The sequence below is a fragment of the Mauremys reevesii genome, linkage group 1, assembly GCF_016161935.1.
Source record: "Mauremys reevesii isolate NIE-2019 linkage group 1, ASM1616193v1, whole genome shotgun sequence".
Taxonomy (NCBI): Eukaryota; Metazoa; Chordata; order Testudines; family Geoemydidae; genus Mauremys; species Mauremys reevesii.
In genome coordinates this window covers 167,984,526-168,010,307 of record NC_052623.1, presented here as the reverse complement: position 1 = coordinate 168,010,307, position 25,782 = coordinate 167,984,526, and the positions used below count along the sequence as shown (strand labels likewise).

The 25,782-nt window shown below is 42.0% G+C and overlaps 1 protein-coding gene across 6 annotated transcripts in view; it reads left to right on the top strand.

Annotated features, from left to right (window-relative positions):
* Positions 1–25,782, top strand: part of ITSN1 (intersectin 1) — a 200,795-nt gene that overhangs the window by 70,887 nt on the left and 104,126 nt on the right. For all 6 annotated transcript variants that reach the window (XM_039503267.1, XM_039503244.1, XM_039503261.1 and 3 more), the window contains 7 exons: positions 8,054–8,191; positions 8,924–9,039; positions 11,047–11,309; positions 12,188–12,337; positions 12,623–12,763; positions 21,939–22,026; positions 22,758–22,897. In XM_039503267.1, coding sequence (XP_039359201.1) covers positions 8,054–8,191; positions 8,924–9,039; positions 11,047–11,309; positions 12,188–12,337; positions 12,623–12,763; positions 21,939–22,026; positions 22,758–22,897 — 1,036 coding nt within the window. The remainder of the gene's footprint in view (positions 1–8,053; positions 8,192–8,923; positions 9,040–11,046; positions 11,310–12,187; positions 12,338–12,622; positions 12,764–21,938; positions 22,027–22,757; positions 22,898–25,782) is intronic.

The window sequence follows — 25,782 nt, the reverse complement described above, 5'->3', positions numbered from 1 at the left end:
CCCTGGGATCACAGATCTTCATCAGCAGTGCCCGTCGGACCACACATGTGCACCTCCCCATCTCGTGCCATGAGTAGGACGTGTGTGTGTGTGTGTGTGTATATATATAGAGTTGTACGGTCTGACCGCCCCCCAGTTCCCTCTCTAATCCCTTTGGTCTGGGACAGAATCCACAACAGAGCCCGCTTCTCCTTTTGACCTCTGAGATAGTGCCTTACCTGTTAGTTTTAGTATAGTTTAGTAGTTAGTTCTTCCTTTCTCATCCTCTCCCTATTAAAAATAAATAAATCATTTTTTTTTGTCCTCTTACTCTCCCCTAGCTTACCCTTCAGAGCTTAGGTTTTTGTTTTGCTGCTTCCCGCCATTCCCAGCTGAGAAGCTTTTCTCGTCACCCTTTTATCTCCAGGTCTCCTGGGTTTAAGAGGTGCGTTTCCTGCTGGGACGCCTTCCTGGTAACTGATGGTCACCCACAGTGTATTTGCTGAGTGGGACAGGGACACATACCCAAAAAGTGTACTCATTGCCATAACTGACTGCCAGGGCTAGAAAAGATAGGACATTCGGCTGCGACATTTCCTCATGGAGAAATCATTGTGTCCAGCATCAGACCCTGGCCCGGACATTTCACCCGTGCAGCTCTAACGCTCCACTTGGTTGTCCACTGACCCTCATTTGCCCTGTCCTTCTAAAAGAAAATCTTCTCTTTCCCATACATGGGAAGAAACAGGCTCTCCCATGACCTTCTGAGGCATCACCTGCCCAGAACACCATCCCCTGCAAGGTCAGTTCCCTCAACATCCTCGAACAGGGGACGTAGCTCCATGGACCATCCAAGTACCTCCGCTACCAGAGCTAAGCAAAGGTCTAAAGACCCCAAGAGGGCAGACCTACAGCCGTTGGCATCATTTCTCGGCACTGGTACCAATTGCCCTAATCAGACCAACTTTGGGCACCACAGCACGGGACAAAACCACCAGCACCGATAGCTATACCAGCGCCGAGGTCCATTTTAGCACTGAGCAAGTCTTCAACTCCATCTGGTGTCTGGTCAAGAGAATGCACCTCTCCCTCAGGCACTGACCCATGTGCTGGTGTTGATGATGCTCCTCCCTCCTCCCCAGGAATTCAGAAAACCCAAGGACCTGCTTGTCTCTTATCTTCCTGAGTCACCACTACTCAGACACCCTTTCCCTCCACTTCCATCCTCCTCTCCAGAATCACAGCATTGTTCCTTTTCCCTTCCAAGGATGTCACCGCCCTTCCACAGCAATGCAGAGGAGGAAGAGTACTTTGTCCCACTCTCATACTTGGGACAGGCACAAGATGCATCTTCTACATGTCCTCACTATCCATAACTGGACCAGGGCCCTGCTATAGACCGCAATGGATTTAACCCCACATGCTGCTCCCTCCATATTGGCCATACAGGATCCTTGGGCCATGGACAGGGCACAGTTTGGAAAGCCTCCCATAGAGCAAAGCCAGAGGCCTAAACATTCACCATCTCCATTGGTCTCTTGACCACTAGAGACTGAACCTCTCCCCACAGCAGACAAGGAAGAAGACCAGGAGGGGGAAGTTTCACCACCACTACACTTAGCCTCGTTGGGGAAAGAAGAGGAGATCATGCCTCCACCCCCTATGGCAGCAAATGACTTCAAACACTTTCAGGAGTTGTTTCACAGGATTGCAGACTCCCTCTAGATTCCTTTGAAGGAAGTGAAAGAACAGCAGCATAAACTCCTTAACATCCTGCATGCATCCTCATCCTCCAAAGTAGACCTTCCTATCAATGAGGCCCTTCTCGACCCCACCAAGTTGCTCTGCAGACCCCAGTGTCTATCCCACCAACCTGCAAGCAGGCAGACAAAAAATATTATGTTCCCACAAATGACATGGAATCTTTTCTCACTCCACTCCAAATTCCTTCATTGTCAATGCTGTACACAAAAAGGGTCGCCGATACAACCTCAATCCACTGCTCATGACTGACTGGAAGCAATTGGAACTATATGGACGCACAGCTTATTTATCTGCTATGCTCCAGTTCTGGATATCCAACTACAAGGCTCTCATGGCCAAATACAATTCTCAAGTATTCCAAAATACAGGAACTCTGCTAAGACCTTCCTGATGACAAAAAAGAGCAACTCCAGGCATTTGTATCCGAAGGACACCTCTTCGCCTGTATGGCTTTACAAGCCCCCTTGGACTCCATGGATACCACTGCCCATTCCATCATGACTGCTGTAGTCTCTGGCCTTCCTAAGGAGGTATAAACCACTGTCGAGGACCTACCCTTTGAGGGCCCCAAATTATTTGCGGAGTCTATGGATGAGTCCCGACACTCCCTTAAGGACTCTTAAGCAACTCTCCGCTCTCTTGACATTTACTTACCAGCACCAATGAGACACCTGGGGAAATACCAACTTCCTCCATGATCCTGACCACAGCAATACACCCCCCAACAACCATGCGATACTCAACACTGTTGACAGAAGCCCCCTGCCAAGCACAGACATGTGACTCCTCAAGGGGCTACCTCTCACACACCTTTGGCCAAACAACAATTTTGAAGGTGTGTTCAAGGTCCTGAGAAGCCTCCCTCTATTCCAGTCAAAACAACCATCTCCAACATCCCACCAGTTTGGCAATCTTCTGTCTCCTTTCTTTCCATCATGGCAGCTACTTACCTCAGACAAGTGGGTTTTAGGGATAATCAAGAAAGGATACTCCATTTCTTTCCTATCTACTAGGGATAGGATACAGAGGGACCTAGACAAATTAGAGGATTGGGCCAAAAGAAATATGATGAGATCCAACAAGGACAAGTGCAGAGTCCTGCATTTAGGACGGAAGAATCCCATGCACTGCTATAGACTAGGGACCGAATGGCTGGGCAGCAGTTCTGCAGAAAGGGACCTAGGGGTTACAGTGGACGAAAAGCTGAATATGAGTCAACAGTGTGCCCTTGTTGCCAAGAAGGCTAATGGCATTTTGGGTTGTATAAGTAGGGGCATTTCCAGCAGATTGAGGGATGTGATCATTCCCCTCTATTCAGCACTGGTGAGGCCTCATTTCGAGTACTGTGTCCAGTTTTGGGCCCCACATTACAAGAAGGATGTGGATAAATTGGAGAGAGTCCAGCGGAGGGCAACAAAAATGATTAGGGGGCTGGAGCACATGACTTACGAGGAGAGGCTGAGGGAACTGAGATTGTTTAGCCTGCAGAAGAGAAGAATGAGGGGGGATTTGATAGCTGCTTTCAACTACCTGAAAGTGTTGAAGAGGATGGATCTAGACTGTTCTCAGTGGTAGAAGATGACAGAACAAGGAGTAATGGTCTCAAGTTGCAGAGGGGGAGGTGTAGGTTGGACATTAGGAAAAACTTTTTCACTAGTAGGGTGGTGAAGCACTGGAATGGGTTACCTAGGGAGGTGGTGGAATCTCCTTCCTTAGAGGTTTTTAAGGTCAGGCTTGACAAAGCCCTGGCTGGGATGATTTAGTTGGGTTTGGTCCTGCTTTGAGCAGGGGGTTAGACTAGATGACCCCCTGAGGTCCCTTCCAACCCTGATATTCTATGATACCCCCCCACACTTCCCGTCCCTCTTCAGGGACCCTTCTCACGAACCCCTTCTATGAGAAGAAATAAATCACCTTCTGCAACTGGGAGCCATAGAGCCAGTCCCATCACAGCACAGAAGGAAGGGTTTTTATTCCCATTATTTTCTGGTTCAAAAGAAATCCGATGGGTGGAGACCAATCCTAGACCTTCAAAACCTAAATGAGTTAGTCAAACTGCAATGCTTCAAGATGGTTATCTGTTCTACCATTATCCTGGCACTTGAACAGGGGGACTGCTCTTGTTCCTCAACCTCTAAGATTCATACTTTCACATCACAATATACCCTGCCCACACCCGCTTTCTCCGATTCATGCTGGGGACTGATCACTAGAGCTCAGTGTCTGTCATGGAGGTCGTGGAAGTCACTGGTTCCATGACTTTCCATGACCTCTGTGACTTCTGCAGTGGCCAGTGTGGCTAACCCCAGGGCCACTCAGGCAGCTGGCTATGGGACCAGCTGCTCAGGTGGCCCTGGGGATAGCCACACCAGCTGCTGCTCGGCTGGCCCCTGGCAGTGGTCCTGGGGTGGCCGGAACAGCCACAGTCCGCTAGCCCTGGCAGTGGTGCTGCTGGCCCCAGGCGCCCCCCCCTGCCCGAGCAGCAGCATACCCTTCCTCACGCACCACCTCACACTCCCCAAGATTTAGTCACAGGTATTTAAGTCATGGACAGGTCACAGGCCATGATTTTATTTTTTTTATTGCCTGTGACCTGCCCATTACTTTTACTAAAAATACCTGTGACTAAATCGTAGTCTTACTGATCACTAGCAATACAAAGTACTGCCCTACAAACTCTTGACAGATTCTTGTGTGTTCTCTAAAGTCTTTGTGGTAGTGGCTGCCTACCTACACAAAGAAGGCGTTGTCATCTTTCCATACTTAGATGACTGCCTCCTCAAAACCCCATCCAAAACAGATGCTCTTCACAATTTCTGAGTGACAGTGGACCTTTTCTCAAGCCTTGGCCTTCGCATAAACCTGGAGAAATCTTCTGTAACATTGGTGCAACACCTGGAGTTTATTGAGGCACAATTGGATGCCATACAAGCCAGAGCCTTCCTCCCGGCTCACAGATTTTCAGTTATAGTCAATCTTGTATTCACAGTGAGAACCTGTCCCCAGATCTCAGCCAGGGCATGTCTCCAACTACTTGGCCACATGGCAGCAGCCGCCTTCATGGTAAAGTACACACATGTTATGTCTCCAGGCATAGCTACATAGTCTATGTACTTCCCAAACACATCCTTCACAAACTCCTATCTATACCTATGAAGATCAAGGACTAACTAGTCTGGGGTCCCTTTCCTTTAACCAGCACTGTCCATGATTCTGACAACCGACTCCTTAATTGATTGGGGAACACACCTTCACACTCACACAGTGCAGGGCAGATGGTCCTTAACTGAATCTACCTTACACATCAATGTCCTAGAGTTATGAGCAGTCTGCAATACCTGCAGATGTTTTCTCCCACTGATAGTGTGATGTGCTATCAGAGTTATGACTGACAATATGGCCTACATGTTCTACATCAACAGGGAAGGTTGAGCAAGATCCCACTCTCTACGTTCAGAGGCACTGAAATTATGGAACTGGTGTATCCAACACTGCATCACCATCTTAACTGTATAGCTCCCTGGACTCCAGAACACCACTGCAGGCTCACTGAGCAGGAGATTCTCCCACAATCACACATGGGAACAAGATACAGGAGTCCTTCAGCACATCCTCAACTGCTGAGGATTACCCTCCATAGGCCTCTTGGCCACACTGGCGAATTCCCACTGCCCTTAGTTTTGCTCAAGAGCGGGTCGAGGATGTGGATTCCTGGAAGATGCATTCCTTATCACATGGGATACACTGGTACTCTGTGCCTTCCCTCCCTTCCTTCCCCCTTCTGTTCAGAGTACTCCACAAGAACCAAGGGGACAGAGCCAGAGTCATGCATATAGCTCTGACATGGCCACCCCAGATCTGGTATACTTACCTCATTTGCATGACAGTATGCCCTCCAACCACTATCTATCCAACTCAGCGACTTTTACAGGATGAGGGTTACATCCTCCATCCCAATCAACACATGGCTCCTCCATGGTTTTGAGATTCAGAAATAACCTCTTTGGAAGCAGTTAAACATGTACTTTCGAACAGCAGCCGTGATAGGACTAGAGGCACTTACCTCCACAAATGGACTAGAATCCAATCCTGGTGCACCTCCCATCAGGTTGAGGCACTGAGCACTCCATTACCACTTATCCTGGACTATGTTTTATACCTTTAAAAGATTGGAGTTATCCACAAGCTCCATAGGTGTGCATTTGGCAGCCATTGCAACCTTTCACTGCGAGATAGACGGCCGTTCCATCTTCACCCACCCGCTCATTAAATGCTTCCTGAAGGGCCTCCAAAATCTTTACCCTCACATATGGGATCCAACCCCGGCCTGGGACTCTGGTCACTAGACCTCCATTCGAACCAATGGCAGCTTGCTTCTATGTTCATTTATCATACAAGAATAGTATTTTTTGTTATTGCCTCTGCCTGGCGGATTGGTGAAATTGGAGCACTTATGGCATACCTACCATACATGATTTTTCATTAAGACAAGGTTACGCTACACCTACATACAAAATTTTTACCTGAGATACCATCCACTTTCCATCTAAACCAACCTATCCCCCTTCCCTGCTTCTTTCCAATGACACACCGCAACCAAAAGGAGGCAACATTGTACACCCTGGACATCAGATGAGCAATAGCTTTCTACCTCGACAGAACTAAACCTTTCAGGAAATCGCCACACTTATTCCTCCCAACGGCCAAAAGATCGAAAGGCTCAGTCATTTCTAAGCAATGCCTTTCCAAGTGGATCTCACAGTGTATGCATCTTTCCTACTAACTACACAATCGATAACCTCCCCCTGGAACTAGAGCACATTCCACTCGCTCACTCTCCACCTCAATCACCTTTCTTAACAATGTCCTGCTTGCTGATATTTGCAAAGCAGCCACATGCACATCGGCGGACACTTTTAGCTGTCACTACACCATTACTCAGGATGCTACATCAGATACTCTGCTAGGACACACTGTCCATCATCCACAGTAAATGCCGCTCCAAAGCTCCAGCTTTCCAGCTGGGGGCATGCTTTATGATCACCTACAGTGGAACACTCATAGGGACATCACGTGAAGAAGAGAAGGTTACTCACCTCCTGTCCAGTAACTGAGCTTCTTTGAGATATGTCCCTATGGGTGCTCCACTTCCCATCCTCCTCCCCTTTGCTTCAGAGCTGAAAGATAAGCTCTGCCACAGAGAAGGAACTTGGGGGCGGTCGGGCCGCACACTGCTATATATATGTTCCGCTCATGGTGTGAGACCGGGAGGTGTGCATGCGCAGTCTAGCGGGCACTGCTGATGAAGATCTCTAATCCCAGGTGCAGGGGATGCTGCTGCACCTACAGGAGAGCACCCATAGATGAAAGGAGAGAGTTGCACTCCATGATAGGGGTGATCTTGCTCACTTCCCTGAGGCTTATCCTCTGGAAGTAGAACCAGTGTGGTTGCGTGCAGGAGGCAGGATTTGTGAGCCCATGCTGGGGATGGCCCCACTAAGGAGATCAGTAGCACAGACGTGGATCAATAGTGGGGTGAGGTGGGAGGGAAGGAATAGGTTAGTAGTCTTCCAAATTCTGCCCCAAAATAAAGCCTTATACACTTGAGATGTCCAAAACACTCCATTCTCAAAGATCTCTGGAATATGAGCCTTGTCTGTATGCTTTGAATCAGCATCCAATAACTAATGAAGCTAAAACTCTGAAATCTAATGATGAAAATTTAAACTCTTAATACGAATAAAGACATTTCACACGTGTCAGAACTGGTTTAGGCCATCATCAGACATTGTTGCCTTGGTTTATACTTCATTAACATTCAAGTTTTCTTTGCATTTGTCAGTGCTGGATCTTAACTTCTTTTAAATAAAAGCTTAAATTCCAAGAACATGGTAGCAGTCTCCAAAAAAAAGTGCAGGTGTGCCAAACCACCATAAACAAGTCCAATTTGACCCTCCCTGCACTGCATTGTGCAGTGGATATTTGTGGGAGGAACAAGACTCCACCTGCCAATCTTGCCTCTTGTAGTGGGTGCACCAGTAATTCTAGGCCTGAAGGAGTAGAAACCATGGATCAGATGTGGATGCAGCGATTATAAATTGGGAGAAGAGGGGTGGCACGTTTGATTTCAGCCCAGCCATAAGAGATTTTAAACGTAAATGGGGGGAAATTGTTGTCAATTGTCTAACAATAGAAATAAGAAAAAACGAATCACTTGTGAATTGATAATATAGAAACCATGCCACTTAATGAGTATTTGAGGTTAAAAATTATTTTAAAACTGATTTATTTGGGTCTTTTCATTAAACAGGAATCTTTCGGATATTGACCAAGATGGAAAACTTACAGCAGAAGAGTTTATTCTGGCTATGCACTTAATTGATGTGGCCATGTCTGGCCAACCATTGCCACCTGTACTGCCTCCAGAATATATTCCACCTTCATTTAGGTAAAATGGTTATAAATTGTGCTATTTCATTCCTAAACTACTTAATCTTGGCTTTGTTTGTTTGGGAAACCTGTTTTGATCTTTCTGTTCAGTTGTGTGGAAGTCAAGGATAAGAGGCTGGAAAAAGCAGCTACTTTATCTCATCTTTGCATTGCACAGAGGGCATGCAATACTCTCTCACTGGGGAAATGTCTGCTGTAGCTTTTATTATTGGTTACTGGCAAATGAAGACTCTCCATCACAAGAAGTGACTTTAAGAGTACAGTTCTTGTCAATAAGTGAATTTTACAGAAATAAACTGAGAACTAAAGCAATTTGAACTAAAATCTATTGTAATTCAGCTACCCAATATTACCCTCCCTTTTACTGCGCCACAAGGAGATGTGTGAGAGTTCAAAACTTGCCCTGAACTTCTATTGTAGTAAATTCTGGCTTGTGGTCTAGTATGTATTTATGGATTCCAGATGTTGAGTCACTCTACTTCTTTTTCCATTTTCCTTTTCCAAGGCAAAATTGTAGTGAGAAGGCAACTTTACATATGTTCACTGTCTCAGGAACTTGAAATTTAATCTTACAGATAGTGATTCATAACTTATTGCACACAATGTTTTTTTAATTAAACTTTGAGCTCCTGTATCTCCTTGCTTCTTGAGCTCTTGCCTAGACCATAGTTGTCAAACATTTTGGCCATAAGTGGTTTACACAATTTATAACTATTTTTTTAATTGGCAGAAGAGTACGCTCTGGCAGTGGCATCTCTGTGATAAGCTCAGTATCTGTAGACCAGAGGTTGCCAGAAGAACCAGTGCTGGAAGAAGAACAGCAACAATTGGAAAAGAAATTGCCAGGTAAGTGAGTTTGCAGTGTTGGTGTAGCTGTGTTGGTCCCAGGATATCAGAGACGAGGTGGGTGAGGTAATATCTTTTATTGGACCAACTTATGTTGGTCAGAGACAAACTTTCGAGCTACACAGAACTCTTCTTCAGGTGAGTGAGTGTAAGTTTAGATATGTTCTGTCCTGTTAAAGCGGAAAGCACTATCAGCTGCTCATATATATTAATAACATTAAGATTTTTTTTTGTTAAGGTTACATTGTGATGCAGGAAGCATGGCTGAGATGTTGCTGTGTCCAGCTGATTCCCAGTTTCTGAAATGGCCTCTGTGGGCCAGTGGCAGCAGGAACAGGAATAGCTTTCACGCTGCTTTATCTTGCCCTGATGGCTGGTAGGCCCAGCCTGGGGCTACTGCCATAGTGGTATAATGTTGCTTTTGACCACCCCCACACCCTCACCTCCCAACTTGCGCCAAGTGCATTTTGGCCTGTGTGGAGGATCAGGACCATAGTGTGTATATACAGATCTGTTTCATTGTAATCTATGTACTTTATGGATTTATACATTTTTAATCAGTTCTGTTTAAGAAGGTATCAGGTTTTCTGAACATTAACAAAATGGCTTCTGATATTAAAACCTCTCTTTATTGAGGAATTCTTGGCTTATTACATTGATACTTAGTTGTTGGTGTGAAGCAATAGTAACAACCAGCAGCCAGCTGGGCTTATCCTGCATGATGAGTTTTTAGAGCATATTTCCAGTTGAAATGTTCACTGCATTCTTTCAGAGAGCTAGAGAAACAAAACTTGTTTCCACCCGTCCAAAGTGTACTCCATTTTCTTCAGTATGAACTGCACATCTGCCCAAATGCCCCTTTGGCAAAGGAGGACTGGACTCAGCTAAATTACCTCAATGAATCTACTCTATACCACTCGGTGGCAGAAAGATGGTGGCCCTGGTAGAAAGATTTGAGGTATTACCACCCCCTCAACAGGCTTTCTGTGCAGTGCCTCGAGGCAGTGCCAATCCTGGAGTGAGAGATCTAACTTGAATCCTCAAACTGATGTCTTGTGTGGGATGTGTTGTCACTATATCACTGACCTAACCCTGAGGCAATTAGTGACTGAAACAAACCCAGAGCTTGGTGTCATATTTTCACTCATGTCTTAGTGTTGTTTTATCAAAAAAATATCTTGAAATCATGCAGTATGCTGCTCACAGAAAAGATACCTTTGTAACTGCAGTTAAATTGCTCTTAAGCTGTTATATTGCATCTCAAATGTAACTTACCTCTTTCTGTGTCTGCTCTATTATAAACGAAGTGCTATAAATAAAATGATAATCAGTGAATATATTAAGTGATTAAATGTGAGGCTCAGGGTGAGCACAATAGTTTAAGAATTGTGCTCTTCACTGCCTGGATTCAATTGGACAATTTTTCAGAAGTTTTCTCAAAATAAATTAGTGAATCATAGCCTGCACTTTCTTGGCTTTGTAGTAAGTTAGCTTCCACCTCAGTGATGCTACATGGCAGTGGTTTCTAATCTCCTAGGAAAGTCATAGCTTTTACTAGACTAAGACTTGGACTTTTGGTTCTCAGTGAACAACACACACTTAATAGTATGCAATTCACATGTGTTGAGGGACTCCAAATCCTAGAGTATGCAAGATTGAGGGAATGGACTGCCTAAACTCCACTATACACATCTGGATAGAAGCTGGGCTTTGTGGCACACAGGAGCCTAAAGGGTAGGCCTGGAATTCATCCTTCAAGTAAGGATGAGGGCTTTTGTGGAGATGGCAATATAAGTGCCAGTGACAGCATCACGCAGTATCCATTACAGTTCTGCTTATCAGTAGTTGAGAACGAGGTTGGAATGCTGTTGGACACTTGTTGCAAACTGTTCTTGGTTCACCAATCTGTTTTCATAGTCCTTTTGTTTGTTTGTTTGGGGGTTTTTTGTTTTTTGTTTTAAACAAAGCAAAGCTTAATTTCACCATTCACATTTTCTTGTGTTAAAGTTACATTTGAAGATAAAAAACGTGAGAACTTTGAACGTGGCAATCTGGAGCTTGAAAAGCGGAGGCAGGCCCTTCTGGAGCAGCAACGCAAAGAGCAAGAGCGGCTAGCACAACTGGAACGGGCAGAGCAGGAAAGGAAAGAACGCGAACGACAGGAGCAAGAACGTAAAAGACAACTGGAGCTAGAAAAGCAATTAGAAAAACAACGCGAATTGGAACGTCAGCGAGAAGAAGAAAGGCGGAAAGAAATAGAAAGGCGTGAGGTAAATGAATACAGAGGTAGCAGTGTCTCTGAAAATTGTCTTTTGATCTGAACAACACCAAAAAAAGTATGCTGGCAAGTATTTTACCATACTTCCTTTATTATAAAAGTCTTTACTTGTTTATAATTCCTTAGAAACTAATCGGTTTATTAGTAAAATATTTTTCCTGCTACAGTTAAGGAACAGACTTCAGTTTCAAGTTTCCTGGAAGTAGATAGAGACAATTTTCCCTAAATCTAGGATGTTTCTTGTGAAATGTCTCCCATTCTACTGAACGGATTAGACAGTTAGGTGTCGCACAAAGTGTTCTTGACCCCCAACCTTAAAACTTTTTGCAACGTGAAGTGATCTTGCTTTTGATGAAGGAGCAAAGACTTCTGCCTGGGGTTGGAAATTCTTAGTGCTTCTGATGCAGTCAGTATTTTAGATGAAGAGAAAATTCAATGGCAAGCTTAGGAAGAGCTGCTGTGTTTTGAAATCACCAGACTTTAACTGTTTTTAAAATGTAATGGAGCAGCACTTGACCTTCAACTCCCATATGTGTTTGAGAAATTAAGTGTGTGATTATTCAGAGTTTATTGAAATGTCAAATTTAAATGTTGGTTAATTTATTAAAATGGAAGAAATATATGTATTTCAAAAGTAGCACCTTTGCTGATTGTGGCCTCAGTTGACCAAGGGTCTTAAGCACATGCCTAACTTTAAGCAGTGGGATTATTCTCTTGTCGTTAAAGCTAGGCATATACTTAAGTACTTTGTTGAACGGGGGCATGTATTAATGCTTTCAGTGTACACTATACTAGAACTATTCTAATGAGGGAATAGGGTAGATTCACAGACTGGGCATTTCAACAGTAATTTTTTTTTACATACTATAGGCTGCAAAAAGGGAACTTGAAAGGCAAAGACAACTTGAGTGGGAGCGTAATCGTCGGCAAGAACTACTAAATCAAAGAAACAAAGAACAAGAGGACATAGTTGTGCTGAAGGCAAAGAAGAAGACTTTAGAATTTGAGTTGGAAGCTCTAGTAAGTGAAGATATTTTTTTAAATGTTGTAGGTTTAAGTATTTACTATATATGACCAACCATTTCCAAAAAACATGTATTTGAGAGAAAAAATAGTGGTGATTATATTGTAAATGCAGTACAAGATCACAATAACAAACACTACAGAGTCTTGATTAGTTTCCATAATTACATCTTTGTTTTTATTTTACAACTAACTGACTATTTTTAGTTTTAGAAACATATAAAATCCAGATTTGCATGATGAATTATTGTAGTAACCAAAACGTATCTCTTCTTGCTGAAGAATGATAAAAAACATCAGCTGGAGGGAAAACTTCAGGATATCAGGTGTCGATTGTCTATCCAAAGACATGAAATTGAGAGCACAAACAAATCTAGAGAACTGAGAATTGCAGAAATTACACACTTGCAACAGCAGTTACAGGTGAGCATGCTGGTGTTTCTTATGTTTAGCCTTTAGGCTTGTTTTCTCCTCACCCATCTGGATCAGTGTCCTGATCAAACTTCCCCACCAAACATTGCATGCTACTTTGTCACCCCTGAACAGTTCCACTAATAAATAATTCATTTTTATAGTGTCTTTCATCCCGAAAGATCAAGTCACTCTTAAAACGATGTCTAGGAATTGCTGACCACACTGGAAGTGAGCAGCGATTGATTGAACGTGCCCAGCAATATCTCACACTCCTCAGGTTGGAAGCAGTGAATAAATTGTCCAACTGAAAATGTAGGGGGAATTGAGGGAGGTGGATTTTTATTAAAATATACACATCTATAGGAGCCCATCCCATACATTCAAATATAAGTACTACCCATACAGAAGTAGCTACCAAACTCCTCCAACCGTCAGTCCAGCCCCCTCCCAAGTTAGAATTCACCAGGACATTGTGGGAAACAAGAGTCTTGTGAAAAGCCCGTATAGCAAACAAAGGCATAACAAGATCAAGAGGCTGGAAGATGGAAAACTTAAGCCAGAAGTAAGAATGAAAGTTTTTAGTGGTAAGGGCAGTTAGTAATTGTAATAAATTACCAAGGGTTTTGTAAATTCTCCATCACATAGAATCTTTTAAAACAAAGAGTGGATGTGATGTATCTTTATTTTAGTAAGGTTTTGACACAGTCCCACATGATATTCTCATAGGCAAAACAGGGAGATGTGGTCTAGATGAAGTTACTATAAGGTGGATTCACAATTGGTTGAAAGACCATATTTAGACTGGTTATCCATGATTCTCTGTCAAACTGGGACAATGCATCTAGTGGGGTCTTGCAGGGTCAGTCGTGGCGCTGGTACTATTCAGTATTTTTGTTCATGACTTGAAGTGGAATGTATGCTTATACAATATGTGGATAACACCAAGCTAAGGAGGTGGTGTTTGCAATTGGGATGACAGGATTAGAATTCAAAATGACCTTGACAAATTGGAGAATTAGTCTGAATTCAACAAGATGAAATTCAATAAAGACAAGTGCACAGTACTTTGATTAAGAATAAAAATCAAATGCACAACTACATAATGGGGCATAAGTGGCTATGTGGTAGTGCTGCTGCAAAGGATCTGGGAGTTATAGATCACAAACTGAATTTGATGCAGCTGTAAAAAAGGCTAATATTCTGGGGTGTATTTGGAGTGTTGTATATAGGACCCGGAAGGTAATTGTCCTGCTCTGCTTGGCACTGGTGAGTCCTCATTTGTAGTACTGTGTCCAGTTCTGGATGCCACATTTTAGGAAGGCTGTGGACACATTGTTGCTCTCCCTTGGACTCTCTCCAAAAATGATAAGGTTTTGAAAACCTGACCTATGAGAGAAGATTTGAGGAACAACTGGGCATGTTTAGTCTTGAGACAAGAAGATTGAGGGGGGACCTGATAGCAGTCTTCAAATAAGTTAAGTCTGTTATAAAAAGACTGATCTATTGTTCCCTATGTCCATTGAAGGCAGGACAAGAATTAATGCCCTAAATGTGCAGCAAGGGAGATTTAGGTTAGATATTAGGAAAAACATTCTAACTGTGAGGGTAGTTAAGCTCTGGAATAGGGTTTCAAGGGAGGTTGTGGAATTCCCATCATTTGGAGGGTTTTAAAACAAGTTGGACAAACCTTTGTCAGGGATGGCCTTGGTTTATTTGGTCCTGCTGCCACAGAAATGATTTCTCAAGATCCCTTCCAGCGCTACATTTTTATGATTCTATGATCACAAGTGTTTGGGACTGTAGTAAGTGAAGTGGTGGATAGGTTTGAATATTTATATATGTGGGGAAAGTCTTTTAATAAAAATAACATTTGTAGGATGAGCTCCCACAACATAGAATGGGTACTTACAGATATTTTATTTATGAATATATGCTAAAACCAGAAGGAACTACTGTGATCACCTGATCTGAACTCCTGTGTAACACAGGCCATAGAACTTCTCTGAAATAAATTCAAATTTTACATCTCAGTCAAGAGATGTGAAAAATCTCTTCTGTGAACATCCAGTATTCAGATTTATTTTCGTGAGCTTTTGGTATTTTACTAACATATCCTTGCTATAGATGGAAAGAGAGTGAAGGGGGCACTGACGTATGATTTCTGATTCTCAAATGTAGTGTATTATTCTGTTTTTTTAACATAATTAACATTGTCATGTTTAAATAAATGAGAAACTAATTTAGATTCCTGCAGAGGATCTCTGGTGAAATTCTGCCCTTAGCATGTACGTACACTTCCTGACTTTTGCATGTATATCGTCACTGTACTTTTTAGTTCAAGTGACATCTGATTTTACACATGCAGACAGCAGTGGTGTTTTGTCAGAAAGATTTTATGTCCCTGGTGTGAAACCAAGCTATTTTCCTGTATTTTAAAGTTAGAAAATAGTGTTGTTTTAATACTGAAATTACCAGGTAAAATATACAGTACGTTTTTGGCTTTTTTTAAAGTCTAGTCCTGACTTTTTCTTCTCCCTCCTGTTTCTTCTCCTTCACCTTCCCAAATTTCAGACAAGAGGAGTGATTTGATGTATATGTTGAATGTTGTGGTATTCATTGTACTTTTAGTTAGAAACTTTAGTTAGATGTAAGCTCTTTAGGGCAGGGATGATCATTCTGTGTTTTGTACAGCACCTAGAACAATGGGGTCCTGGTCCATGATGGAGATTTTTGGTGCTTCTGCAGAACTACTACTAAGTAGTCTTAATTTCAAAGAGGATGAATTGGAATTTCAGTTGTGAAGATGTAAGGTTAAACCGGTCTTAAAACTCAAACCTATAGGTACTTTTTTGAAGCCATATACAGCATAGTCTGTTCACTTGAGTGAAGTCAGCACTTGGAAGTTAGATCTCTCAATTTTATGCCCACATTGTATCATTTTAGTTTATGGCTTTCAATTTTATGTTCCTAAGTTTAAATTTTAAACGTCTTAAATTTCCTTTGGAGTATTATGTGGTACACTGTTAGGCCTTTCACAATAGTAGACTTTTTCTGATTGCAGTAATCATTGTAATAAAATAAGCTGCAGTTTAGGGATGTCTGTGTCACTTACAGTGCTAAACTTAATTTGATGCAAGCAATGACAAAAAGTCCTTCAAAACTTTTTGGCAAACTCAAGCATCAGTAAGTCTACAGCAGTTTAAAATCTGCTGCTGTTTACATACTGCAATAATGGCTCAAATTAACAAGTAGCAGCTATAACATAAGGACTACTTAAAGACATGCATACAGCCTAAATTTCATGTAAAAGTAATGATCACCTGTATTTACCTTTACCCTTAAATACTTAAGAAGCTGTTACTAGAAATTGTTTAAAATAATGTTCCACAAATCAGATGGGTGTACAAATTTAGATAAGTTGTGTGGTGAAACTGTTGTAACTCTTCCCCGCCCCATTAAACACCCAACTCCTTGCAAAGCTTTTTAAACATATGCTGTCCCTGATATCCTGGATAACCAGTGAGGCCACTGGACAATCAAGTTGCTAAAGGAGCACTCAAGGAAGACAGAGCCATTGTGGAGAAGCTAAATTTGCAGTCTTTACTGCAGAGGATGTGAGGGAGATTCCCACATCTGAGCCATTCCTTTTAGGTGACAAATCTGAGGAACTGTCCCAGATTGATGTGTCAATAGAGGTGGTTTTGGAACAAATTGATAAATTAAGCAATAGTTCCTCTGGACCGGATGATATTCACCTGAGAGTTCTGAAGAAACTCAAATATAAATTTACAGCACTTCTAACCAGAGCCGTAACAAGGAATTTTTGCGCCTGAGGCAAGGGCCAGCTCCAGGCTGTTCGGCGGCAATTTGGTGGCGGGTTCCTGAGTCCCTGTTGGAGGGAAGGATCTGCTGCCAAATTGCCGCTGCCGTTTCATTCATTCTTTGGTTGCAATTCAGCGTCGGGTCCCTGAGTCCCTCTCAGAGAGAAGGACCCGCTGCTGAATTGCTGCCGAAGAATGAATGAAACGGCAGTGGCAATTCAGAAGCAGATCCTTCAACAAAATGATGGGGTCTATATTAGTTTTATCACTCAAGAAGGACTTTGGAGTCATTGTGGATAGTTCTCTGAAAGCATTTGCTCAGTGTGCAGCAGCAGAAGTAAAAAAGATAACTGTGTTAGGAACTGTTAGAAAAGGGATAGAATCTAGATAAGACAGAAAATATCATAATGCCACAATATAAATCCATAATATGCCCACATCTTGAATACTGCTTGCAGTTCTGGTTGCCTCGTCTCAAAAAGTACAGAAAAGGGCAACAAAAATTATTAGAGGTATGAAACAGCTTCCGTATTAGGAGACGTTAAAAAGACTGGGACTGTTGAGCTTAGAAAAGATGACTAAGAGGGGATATGACAGAGGTCTATAAAATCATGAGTGGTGTGGGGAAAGTGAGTAAGAAAGTGTTGTTTACCTCTTCACATAGCACAGGTACAAAGGTCACCCATTGATAGGCAGCAGTTTTAAAACAAACATGAAGAAATACTAGTTCACACAATGCACAGTCAGCCTGTGGAACTCATTGCCAGATTTTGTGAAAGCCAAAAGTTTAACTGGGTTCAAAAAAGAATTGCATAAGTTCATTGAGGATAGATCTATTATTGGATATTTGCCAAGATGATCAGGGATGCAGCCTTATGCTCTGGGTGTCCTTAAACCTCTGAATACCAGGAGATGAGACTGGATAGATCACTTGATAATTGCCCTACTCTGTTCATTCCCTCTGAAGCATCTCTCACTGGCCACTCTCAGAAGACAGAATCCTGGGTTAGATGAACCATTGGTCTGACCCAGTATGGCCGTTCTTATGACAAATGATATTTTAGGTAATTGTGTTTTTGCTACCAACTAAACTGAGTTCATGTTCTCCTGCCATATACTGTTCCTATGAACAGTAAAAAATTCTTTCCTTGCACATTAGAATTGGCTATATTTTTATGGTAGGTAAAATGGCTTGTTTATGTAGCTTGTAAAGAACTTTTGCATCCTTTAGAATGAAAGGTGCTGCAAAACTTAAGATATTAATATGGCTATGGATAAGGCTGCGAGTTCATCACAGAGGACAGAAGTCACAGATTCCATGACTTTCCAGGATCTCCATTACTTCTGCAGTGGCCAGTTCAGCTGGCCTGGGGGCTGCCTGAGCAACTCAGGCAGCACCTGGGCCAGCCTCACCGGCCACTGCTGGAACAGTCTCGGGCCACCACCATGCCCCCTTCTCCCTCCTTGCCCCCCAGCAGCAGGAGTTTGGGTATAGAGGAGGCTCAGGGCTGGGGCACGGGGTTGGGGCATGGGAGGGAGTGAGGGCTCTGGGCGGTGTTCACCTCTGGAAGCGGCGACATGTTCGTCCTTCAGCTCCTAGGCGGAGGCGCAGCCAGGCAGTTCCACACGCTGCCTCTGCCCACATGTGGCTGCCCCGCAGCTCCCATTGGCCGCGGTTCCCGGCCAATGGGAGCTGCCAGCCCCACCATCCCCTTCTCCCCAAGCACCTGCGGTGCCCCTGGGCCACCCCTGCTCCCCAACCCTACCGCAGAACACCCACGATTAGTCAGGGGTATATAGTACATGTCATAGGCTGTGAATTTTTGTTTACTGCCTGTGACCTGTCCATGGCTTTTACTAAAAATACCTGTGACTAAAACGTAGCCTTAGCTTTGAGTGGTTGCATTTTCATGAGTTCATTAACTGCTGCATTTTTTGTCTGAACTGTACATAGCACATGTATCCATTAGGAATTGATATGTGAGAGGCTTCTGGTTGGTTTGATACTGTTTTTATAGGTTCTTATGATCACCATCCCCATAACACTTGAGCACCTCTTAGCTTTCTAAAACCAGATATACAAAAACAATTCTTATTGATATATGTTCTCTTGCTCTTCCCTCTCTCCCCCGCCTCCCAGTTTGCTTTTAAGGTGTTTTGTTTGATTAGTTGTTTGGAGGGAGGGCTACCTGTGGGGGTGGGGTGGAAACAAAGGGAAAGCTGACTCAATGAGATGGAGCGGAGATTGATAAGATAACTGAAGTCACTCTCTTAAAAGACAAGAATGATCACAGACCTAAGTCCAGCTCTTGCGAAAGTTTATCTTCTGTTTTAATGGGCTTCCTCCATTAGTTTACAGCTTTCTGCTTTCAGAGCAAAGCGAATATAATGTATTGAAGATTGAGCCCTAGTCATCAGGATTTTCTCCTCCCTAAATCCCCTTGAAATGGGATTTATTTTCACCAGTCAAAACTGATATTTCCATAACACTGCAGTTCTTCTCTACAAAGTGCAAAATATATAAAACAGAGTAAAGAGAACATTTATGAAGTGAACATACACAATAGAGTAGCAATGGAAGTGTTGGAAGTGTTGAAATCTTGGAGTGTGGCAACACGCTGTAAGTGGATTGGATGATAGGGAACTCTGTAGAACGGAGAAACAACTGAGCTACTACAATATTTTATAACTTAATTAATGAGTCATTAAATACTATAGCTAGTAATTCGGTACGACAAAGACTGTTGGCTGTGTTCAACTGATTGGCCTTGACACTGAGAAAAGAGAGGAGAATCTGTTGTGCTCATCTAGTGAAATACAGCATACTATCCTGTGCTAGTTTAGTATCAAAAGATGGTGGTTCTTAATTATTTATATTACAGTTATGCCTAGAAACCTTCAGCTGGGATCAGGTCCACATTATGCTAAGCACTTACAAACTCTTAGGAAGATACAGTCCTTACTCTCAAGTTCAAAATGTAGGACTCAGCAACTGAGTGTAACAAAGAAGTGGAGAATACAGAGTGGAAGGTGGCTGAGACTAACATTAGTTGGAAACCCACGGTTACATAGATAAGTCCCACTCAGTCCTACTTCTTGTTCAGCCAATCGCTAAAACAAACTAGTTTGTTTACATTTATGAAGATAATGCTGCCTTCACATGGCACTTTGGTAGCCGGCATTGCAAGGTATTTATGTGCCAGATATGCTAAAGATTCATATGCCTCTTCACGCTTCAACCACCATTCCAGAGGACATGCTTCCATGCTGATGACACTCGTTAAAAAATTGTGTTAATGAAATTTGTGAATGAACTCCTTGGGGGAGGATTGTGTGTATCCTGATCCGTTTTACCAACAATCTGCCATATATTTCATGTTATAGCAGTCTCAGATGGTGACCTAGCACATGTTGTTCATTTCAAGTACAATTTCACTGCAGATTTGACAAAATGCAAAGAAGGTACCAATGTGAGATTTCTAAAGAGAGCTACAGCACTCGACCCAGTGTTTAAGAATCTGAAGTGCCTTCCAAAATCTGAGAGGGACTAAGTCTGGAGAATGCTTTCAGAAGTCTTAAAAGAGCAACACTCCGATGCAGAAACTACAGAACCCCCAAAAAAGAAAATCAACTTTCTGCTGATGGCATCTGATTCCGATGATGAAAATGAACATGCGTTGGTCCACACTGCTTTGGATCATTATCGAGCAGAACCCATCATCAGCATGGATGCTGATGGAATAGTGGTTGAGGCATGAAGGGACATATGAATCTTTAGCACATCTGGCACATAAATATCTTGTGATTTATTTACAACAGTTCCATTTGAACGCCTGTTCTCACTTTCAGGTGATACTGTTGCCCGTAAATGTAAACAAACTTGTTTTCCTGAGTGATTGGCTGAACAAGAAGTAGGACTGAGTGGACTTGTAGGTTTTAAAGTTTTACATTGTTTCATTTTTGAGTGCAGTTGGTTATTTGTTTTTTTGTTTTTTCATAGTTCTACATTTTGTCATGAAAGTTGAACTTACAGGAGATTGCACTACAGTACTTTTATTAGGTGAATTAAAAAATACTATTTCTTTTGTTTATCACTTTTACAGTGCAAATATTTTGAATAAAAAATAATGTAAAGTGAGCACTGTACACTTCGTATTCTGTGTTGTAATTGAAATCAATATATTTGAAAATGTAGAAAAACATTAAAAATTAATAAATTTCAGTTGGTATTTATTGTTTAGCAGTGCAATTAAAACAGTGATTAATCGTGATGAATTTTTTTAATCACAGTTAATTTTTTTGAGTTAATCATGTGAGTTAATTGCGATTAATCGACAGCCCTAGTATGTAGTCATTTCAATACATCATATATGTGTTCTTGTAAGTAAATGCAACTCTTTGATTGGACTCGCAAAAGGATTAACCAGTTGTGTGATACTTATGTAGAAGGCCATGCTATGTCGTTTATGGTCCTTTGTGACAAATCTGTCAGGTAGTTAAATCGTTAAAATTGCTGCTGAAGTAACTTGCTTAAAAGAAAGTTTGTTTTCAAAGATACTGAGATATTGATACTGACAGTTTTTGTATATTAAGCCGTTTCATAGCAGGGTTATGTAATCTGTTCTGACAACTTTATGTTGGGGGGTCAAGGCACTGGAAAAGTATGTAGTGGAATTGACAATTATCATCCCCCAGAAATAACAAGGATTATACATATTCTGCCATAAGAAAAATGTTCTCATTTGCAGGCTACCCTACAATTAAACTTTTATTTATATGTAACTTTCTGGGTTCCTGTAAAGCAACTGAATCAAATAATGGACTGCGATCTCTGCTGGAATGCTAAGCAGAGATCTGGAACTCTAGTATTCTTATTTCATAGTCCACAAGTAAGCAGATCTTGGTGGTTATGTTTGTTTCAAGGAAGATTATTTATTATCTCTGAATGATTAATAAAATCAACAATCCCTAAATCTTCCTCCTCTTGATGAAACTTCCAATTACTTATTTAAATGACCCCCAAACACTTTCTAAGGGCCCAATTCAATACCCAACTAAGTAGATACTTGTACTCGTATACAAATTTCAGTCGGATCTTGCTTTGGAGATAGCTGAGATCAAGTTTGTTTGTTAGATGGAAGCAGTTTCTGAAGTAACAGATTTGACTCACGGCTTTTTTTAGGGGATAGGATGTACCTGTATGTAGTTATGTCACTAAGAAATGGTCCCACACAACAAGTGCTGTGATGGTAATTGACTGAATGAATGGAGCTGAAAAGAAATACTTCAGTGAAGGTATAATGTGAAGCTAGTGACTATTTCTGGTTAAAGTCAATAACTTGTTCCTTTATCTTTTCCCCAAGGAGTCTCAGCAGATGCTTGGAAGGTTGATTCCAGAAAAACAGTTACTCAATGACCAACTGAAACAAGTTCAGCAGAACAGTTTGCACAGTAAGTATATATAATATATATCCAAGGGTGAAAGTAACTTAAGGGACTTACCGGTACACAAGGCCAGGGTCCTGGGCGGGGGGGCCTCAAGCAGAAGGGGCGGGGCTTTTAAATTCCAGGCCCTTTAAATCACTGCCGCTACCTCGGGTCTCCGGCAGTGATTTAAAGGGCCCGGGGCTCCGGCTTCGGTAGCGGCAGCCGGGAGCCCCGGGCCCTTTAAATCAGTGCCAGAGCCCCATGGTAGCTGTAGGTGCAGCAGCAGCTGGAAGCCCTGGGGCTCTGGTGGTGATTTAAAGGGCCAGGGGCTCCGGCCTCTGCCAGGAGCCCTGGGCCCTTTAAATTGCTGCTGGAAGCCTAGGGCTCCCGGCCACCGCTGCTACCCCAGGGCTCCGGCAGCGGGGCTGTGGCAGCAATTTAAAGGGCCAGGGGCGCTGGCTGCTGCCTGGAGCCCAGGGCCCTTTTAAATTGCCCACCTGGGGAAGCTGCCCCCTGCCAGCACAGTCAGGTGTGTACCGGCTCTTGCTGGTACACCAGACTGGACCAGCTTACTTTCACCTTTGTATATATCTATAGCTATCTAAAAATAAGTTTGAGTCTATTTGTGCAATATATCATTCGTATCACTAATAATTTTTTTATCTTGCAAGAGAAATGCTGAGAAACCATTCAATGTGTGACCTAAAGATGTCAGTGTAAGAAAATATCTCATTTGACAATATGTTTAAAAACAGGAGATTCTCTTCTTACTATCAAAAGAGCCTTAGAAGCCAAGGAACTAGTACGCCAGCAGCTTCGAGACCAACTAGATGAAGTAGAAAAAGAAACCAGATCAAAACTTCAGGAGATTGATATTTTCAATAATCAACTGAAGGTAACCTATGTTAATCTCTGTTTTCTAAATGTTTGGTTGCTCAGCTGCTAATTTGATCATGGGCAGAAACATTTTACTATAATATGATTCGTTCAAAATGTTAATGTCAAGACCATTATACAAAGCAACAGCATTCTGAAATATATTGTACTCTTCTCCTTTTTAAGAAAACAATCTTTGGATAAATTGGCATTACTGTACACTCTGAACAAGAGGTTCCAGATTAAATCTGAACCCATTTGGGAATAAGTTCAAGTGATCTGATCCCAGATCTGTGATTACACTTGAAAAAACTACCAACCTCTACCCACCCCATCTATAAACAGAGGTTCTGGAAATGTGGTGGAATTACTACCATATATACTCGTTCATAAACCGAATATTTATGGTTAAAAAATGATGCATGAAAGAGTGGGGGTTGGCTTATAAGCGGGTCTACACCAAAATTTGATGACTTTAAACTCTGTGGAATCATTGAATTGAATATCTAATACAGTGTCGTTTTGTTTACTTGGAGCGTCTGCAGGCATGGAGCCCCTCAGGTCCCTGTGGCTGCAGTTTGCCGTTTCCATTGGCTGGGAATGGCAAACCGCGGCCACAGAGATCTGAGGGGCTCCATGCCTGCAGATGGTCTAAGTAAACAAAACGTCCCAACCCACCAGCGCTTACCCTGATTGGTCAGGAGCCAAAGTTTGCCAACCCCTGAAATATAGGGTCAGCTTATGAAAGGGTCATACAATTTTTGCTATTTTTACCTAACCATCTTGGGGGGGGGTCAGCTTATAAACAAACAGGCTAATCAACGAGTATATACAGGTATTTCTGCAAGTTTACAGACCCTTCATTTTAAACATACCTGTAAAGTGACTGGACTTTGATTTCTATGCAGAATTTTTCTGTCATGCTTGTTCCTGACTGTAGTTTGTTTTTCTTTTGTCTCTTCATACTTTCACTTCTTCTTCTGTTTAGTCAGTTCATTGATTGATTAGTCAGTTGTTGAGACTGTGTTTTATCCAATCACACAGTAAAAGTAGAGAAATGGCAACAGCTAAGAGAGGAAGAGCATCCTTCAAAGATAGTGTTTGACTTCTTCCTGACAGTTACATTTAAAAAAAATGAAAAATGATAACCTAATATGAAGAAACTTTTTATCTCACTGTTTCCACAGATGTTTTTTTAAAAACAGCATCCAGGAGAAGATACAGTATTTCCTGCAACATACAACTAATGTATTGAACATTTTTGTTTTTTATGTTGCAACAGGAGCAAAAGTTTAATAGCTGATTCTGGTTTGAAATTAGATTTGATTAGGAGAATTGTCTTTATATTAGGTTAATTTGGCTACAGATATGAATATATCCTAAAATACTGTTAATAAATTAGATTTCTAATTCACTTTATTCTTGAAAAGGAGACCACACTAATCACCTGTCTGTCAGTAGGTGATACAACACTGTTTTGAAAGATAAGGTAAATGGAATAATTTAACAAAAGTATTTAGTGTGCCTTTTCACTACTGAAACCATAGGTCAAGTCTTATCTGCAGTTCTAATGTGTTTAAGATTACTGCTCCTGTCTTTAACAACATAGTATACGATTGTGGCATGTCCTGGAGGTGCCCAAGACTGAGTTGCCTTGTTACTCCCTCCCTGACCTTCAGCAAGAGACAAACTTGCTGGTGCTTAACTGAGCATCAGCTCCCTGACAACACTAATCTGTAAGCCACACAAACAATCCCCTCAGGCCAATGCCAGCCCTTGCTTTGCTTTACAGGTTAATGATAGATGCATCCCAGTCATCAAGCTCCTTTGTTGCATTCCCCTGTGATATCTAAACCCTGTCACCAGCTACTCACAGAAATACCAGTTTTGCTATCACTAAGGAGATGGTGTAAACGCCAGCTTTTTATTCAACTGAGGATCAGCCACTGTAACATCACTGTAACATCACAGCACTGAGATACATTTATAGTGAAAACAATCATAAGTTTATTATCAAAGGGAAGATTTAAGAGAGTAAGGATAATGGAAACAGGTTACATATAAAGCAAAATCAATACATGGATAGCCTGTTAACGTTAAGTGTAGTCTGTAGAAACCATCAGTCTAAAAGCAGTCTTTGAATCATTTCCAACAAAGGTTGTTTGGGATCCCATTTTCATTAATGTAATCACACTGCCCTGATTACTTCAAGTGCAGGAAAAAGGGGTATCCTGTTGCCTCCTTATATTCCCCAAAGTAATTGTTTGTTTCCTGAGTCAAGATGACCCCTGTGGCTTATTCCCTGGTGTGTTGATTAAATGTTAATTTCATTTCCTCCTGTTGAGTTTGTATGCAAACAGGGCTTCCATTGTGCTGGCCTACAATGCCTAATTTACATGTGAACGGGGGCAGACAGGTGAAATATACATCCTTTGTCAGAAACCTGTATGTCAAATCTGCATTGATTCAAACGTTAGGCACTTATTTTGCGTGTGTGTGTGTGTGTGTGTGTAATTTTATATATATAAATGTTTTACATGGTATTTGTACCTACCTTTCACAATGATATTAGTGAATAGTATTCCCCAGCTTTTACTGAAGACCTCACATGACCTTCTTTGTGGATAAATACAATGAAAGCAGTGTGTAGCGTAGGCTAGTGTAGGTGTAGTGAGCTTGTCAGGCCTGTTAAGCGTTGCTGTTACAGAACAGTGAATCTTGCCAGTTGGCACTGAGGGGTTCTTAAGGTCACAACTGTAGGTTGCACTACCATTGCATATATTTTATAGTATTTTATATTCCCTGATAAGAGAAGGCCTGTGGTAGCCAGAGTAGTGGCTAAATTATCTGAATTACTATAATTGTTTCTTTTTGTCTTAATGGTATGCACAATCATGTAACCAT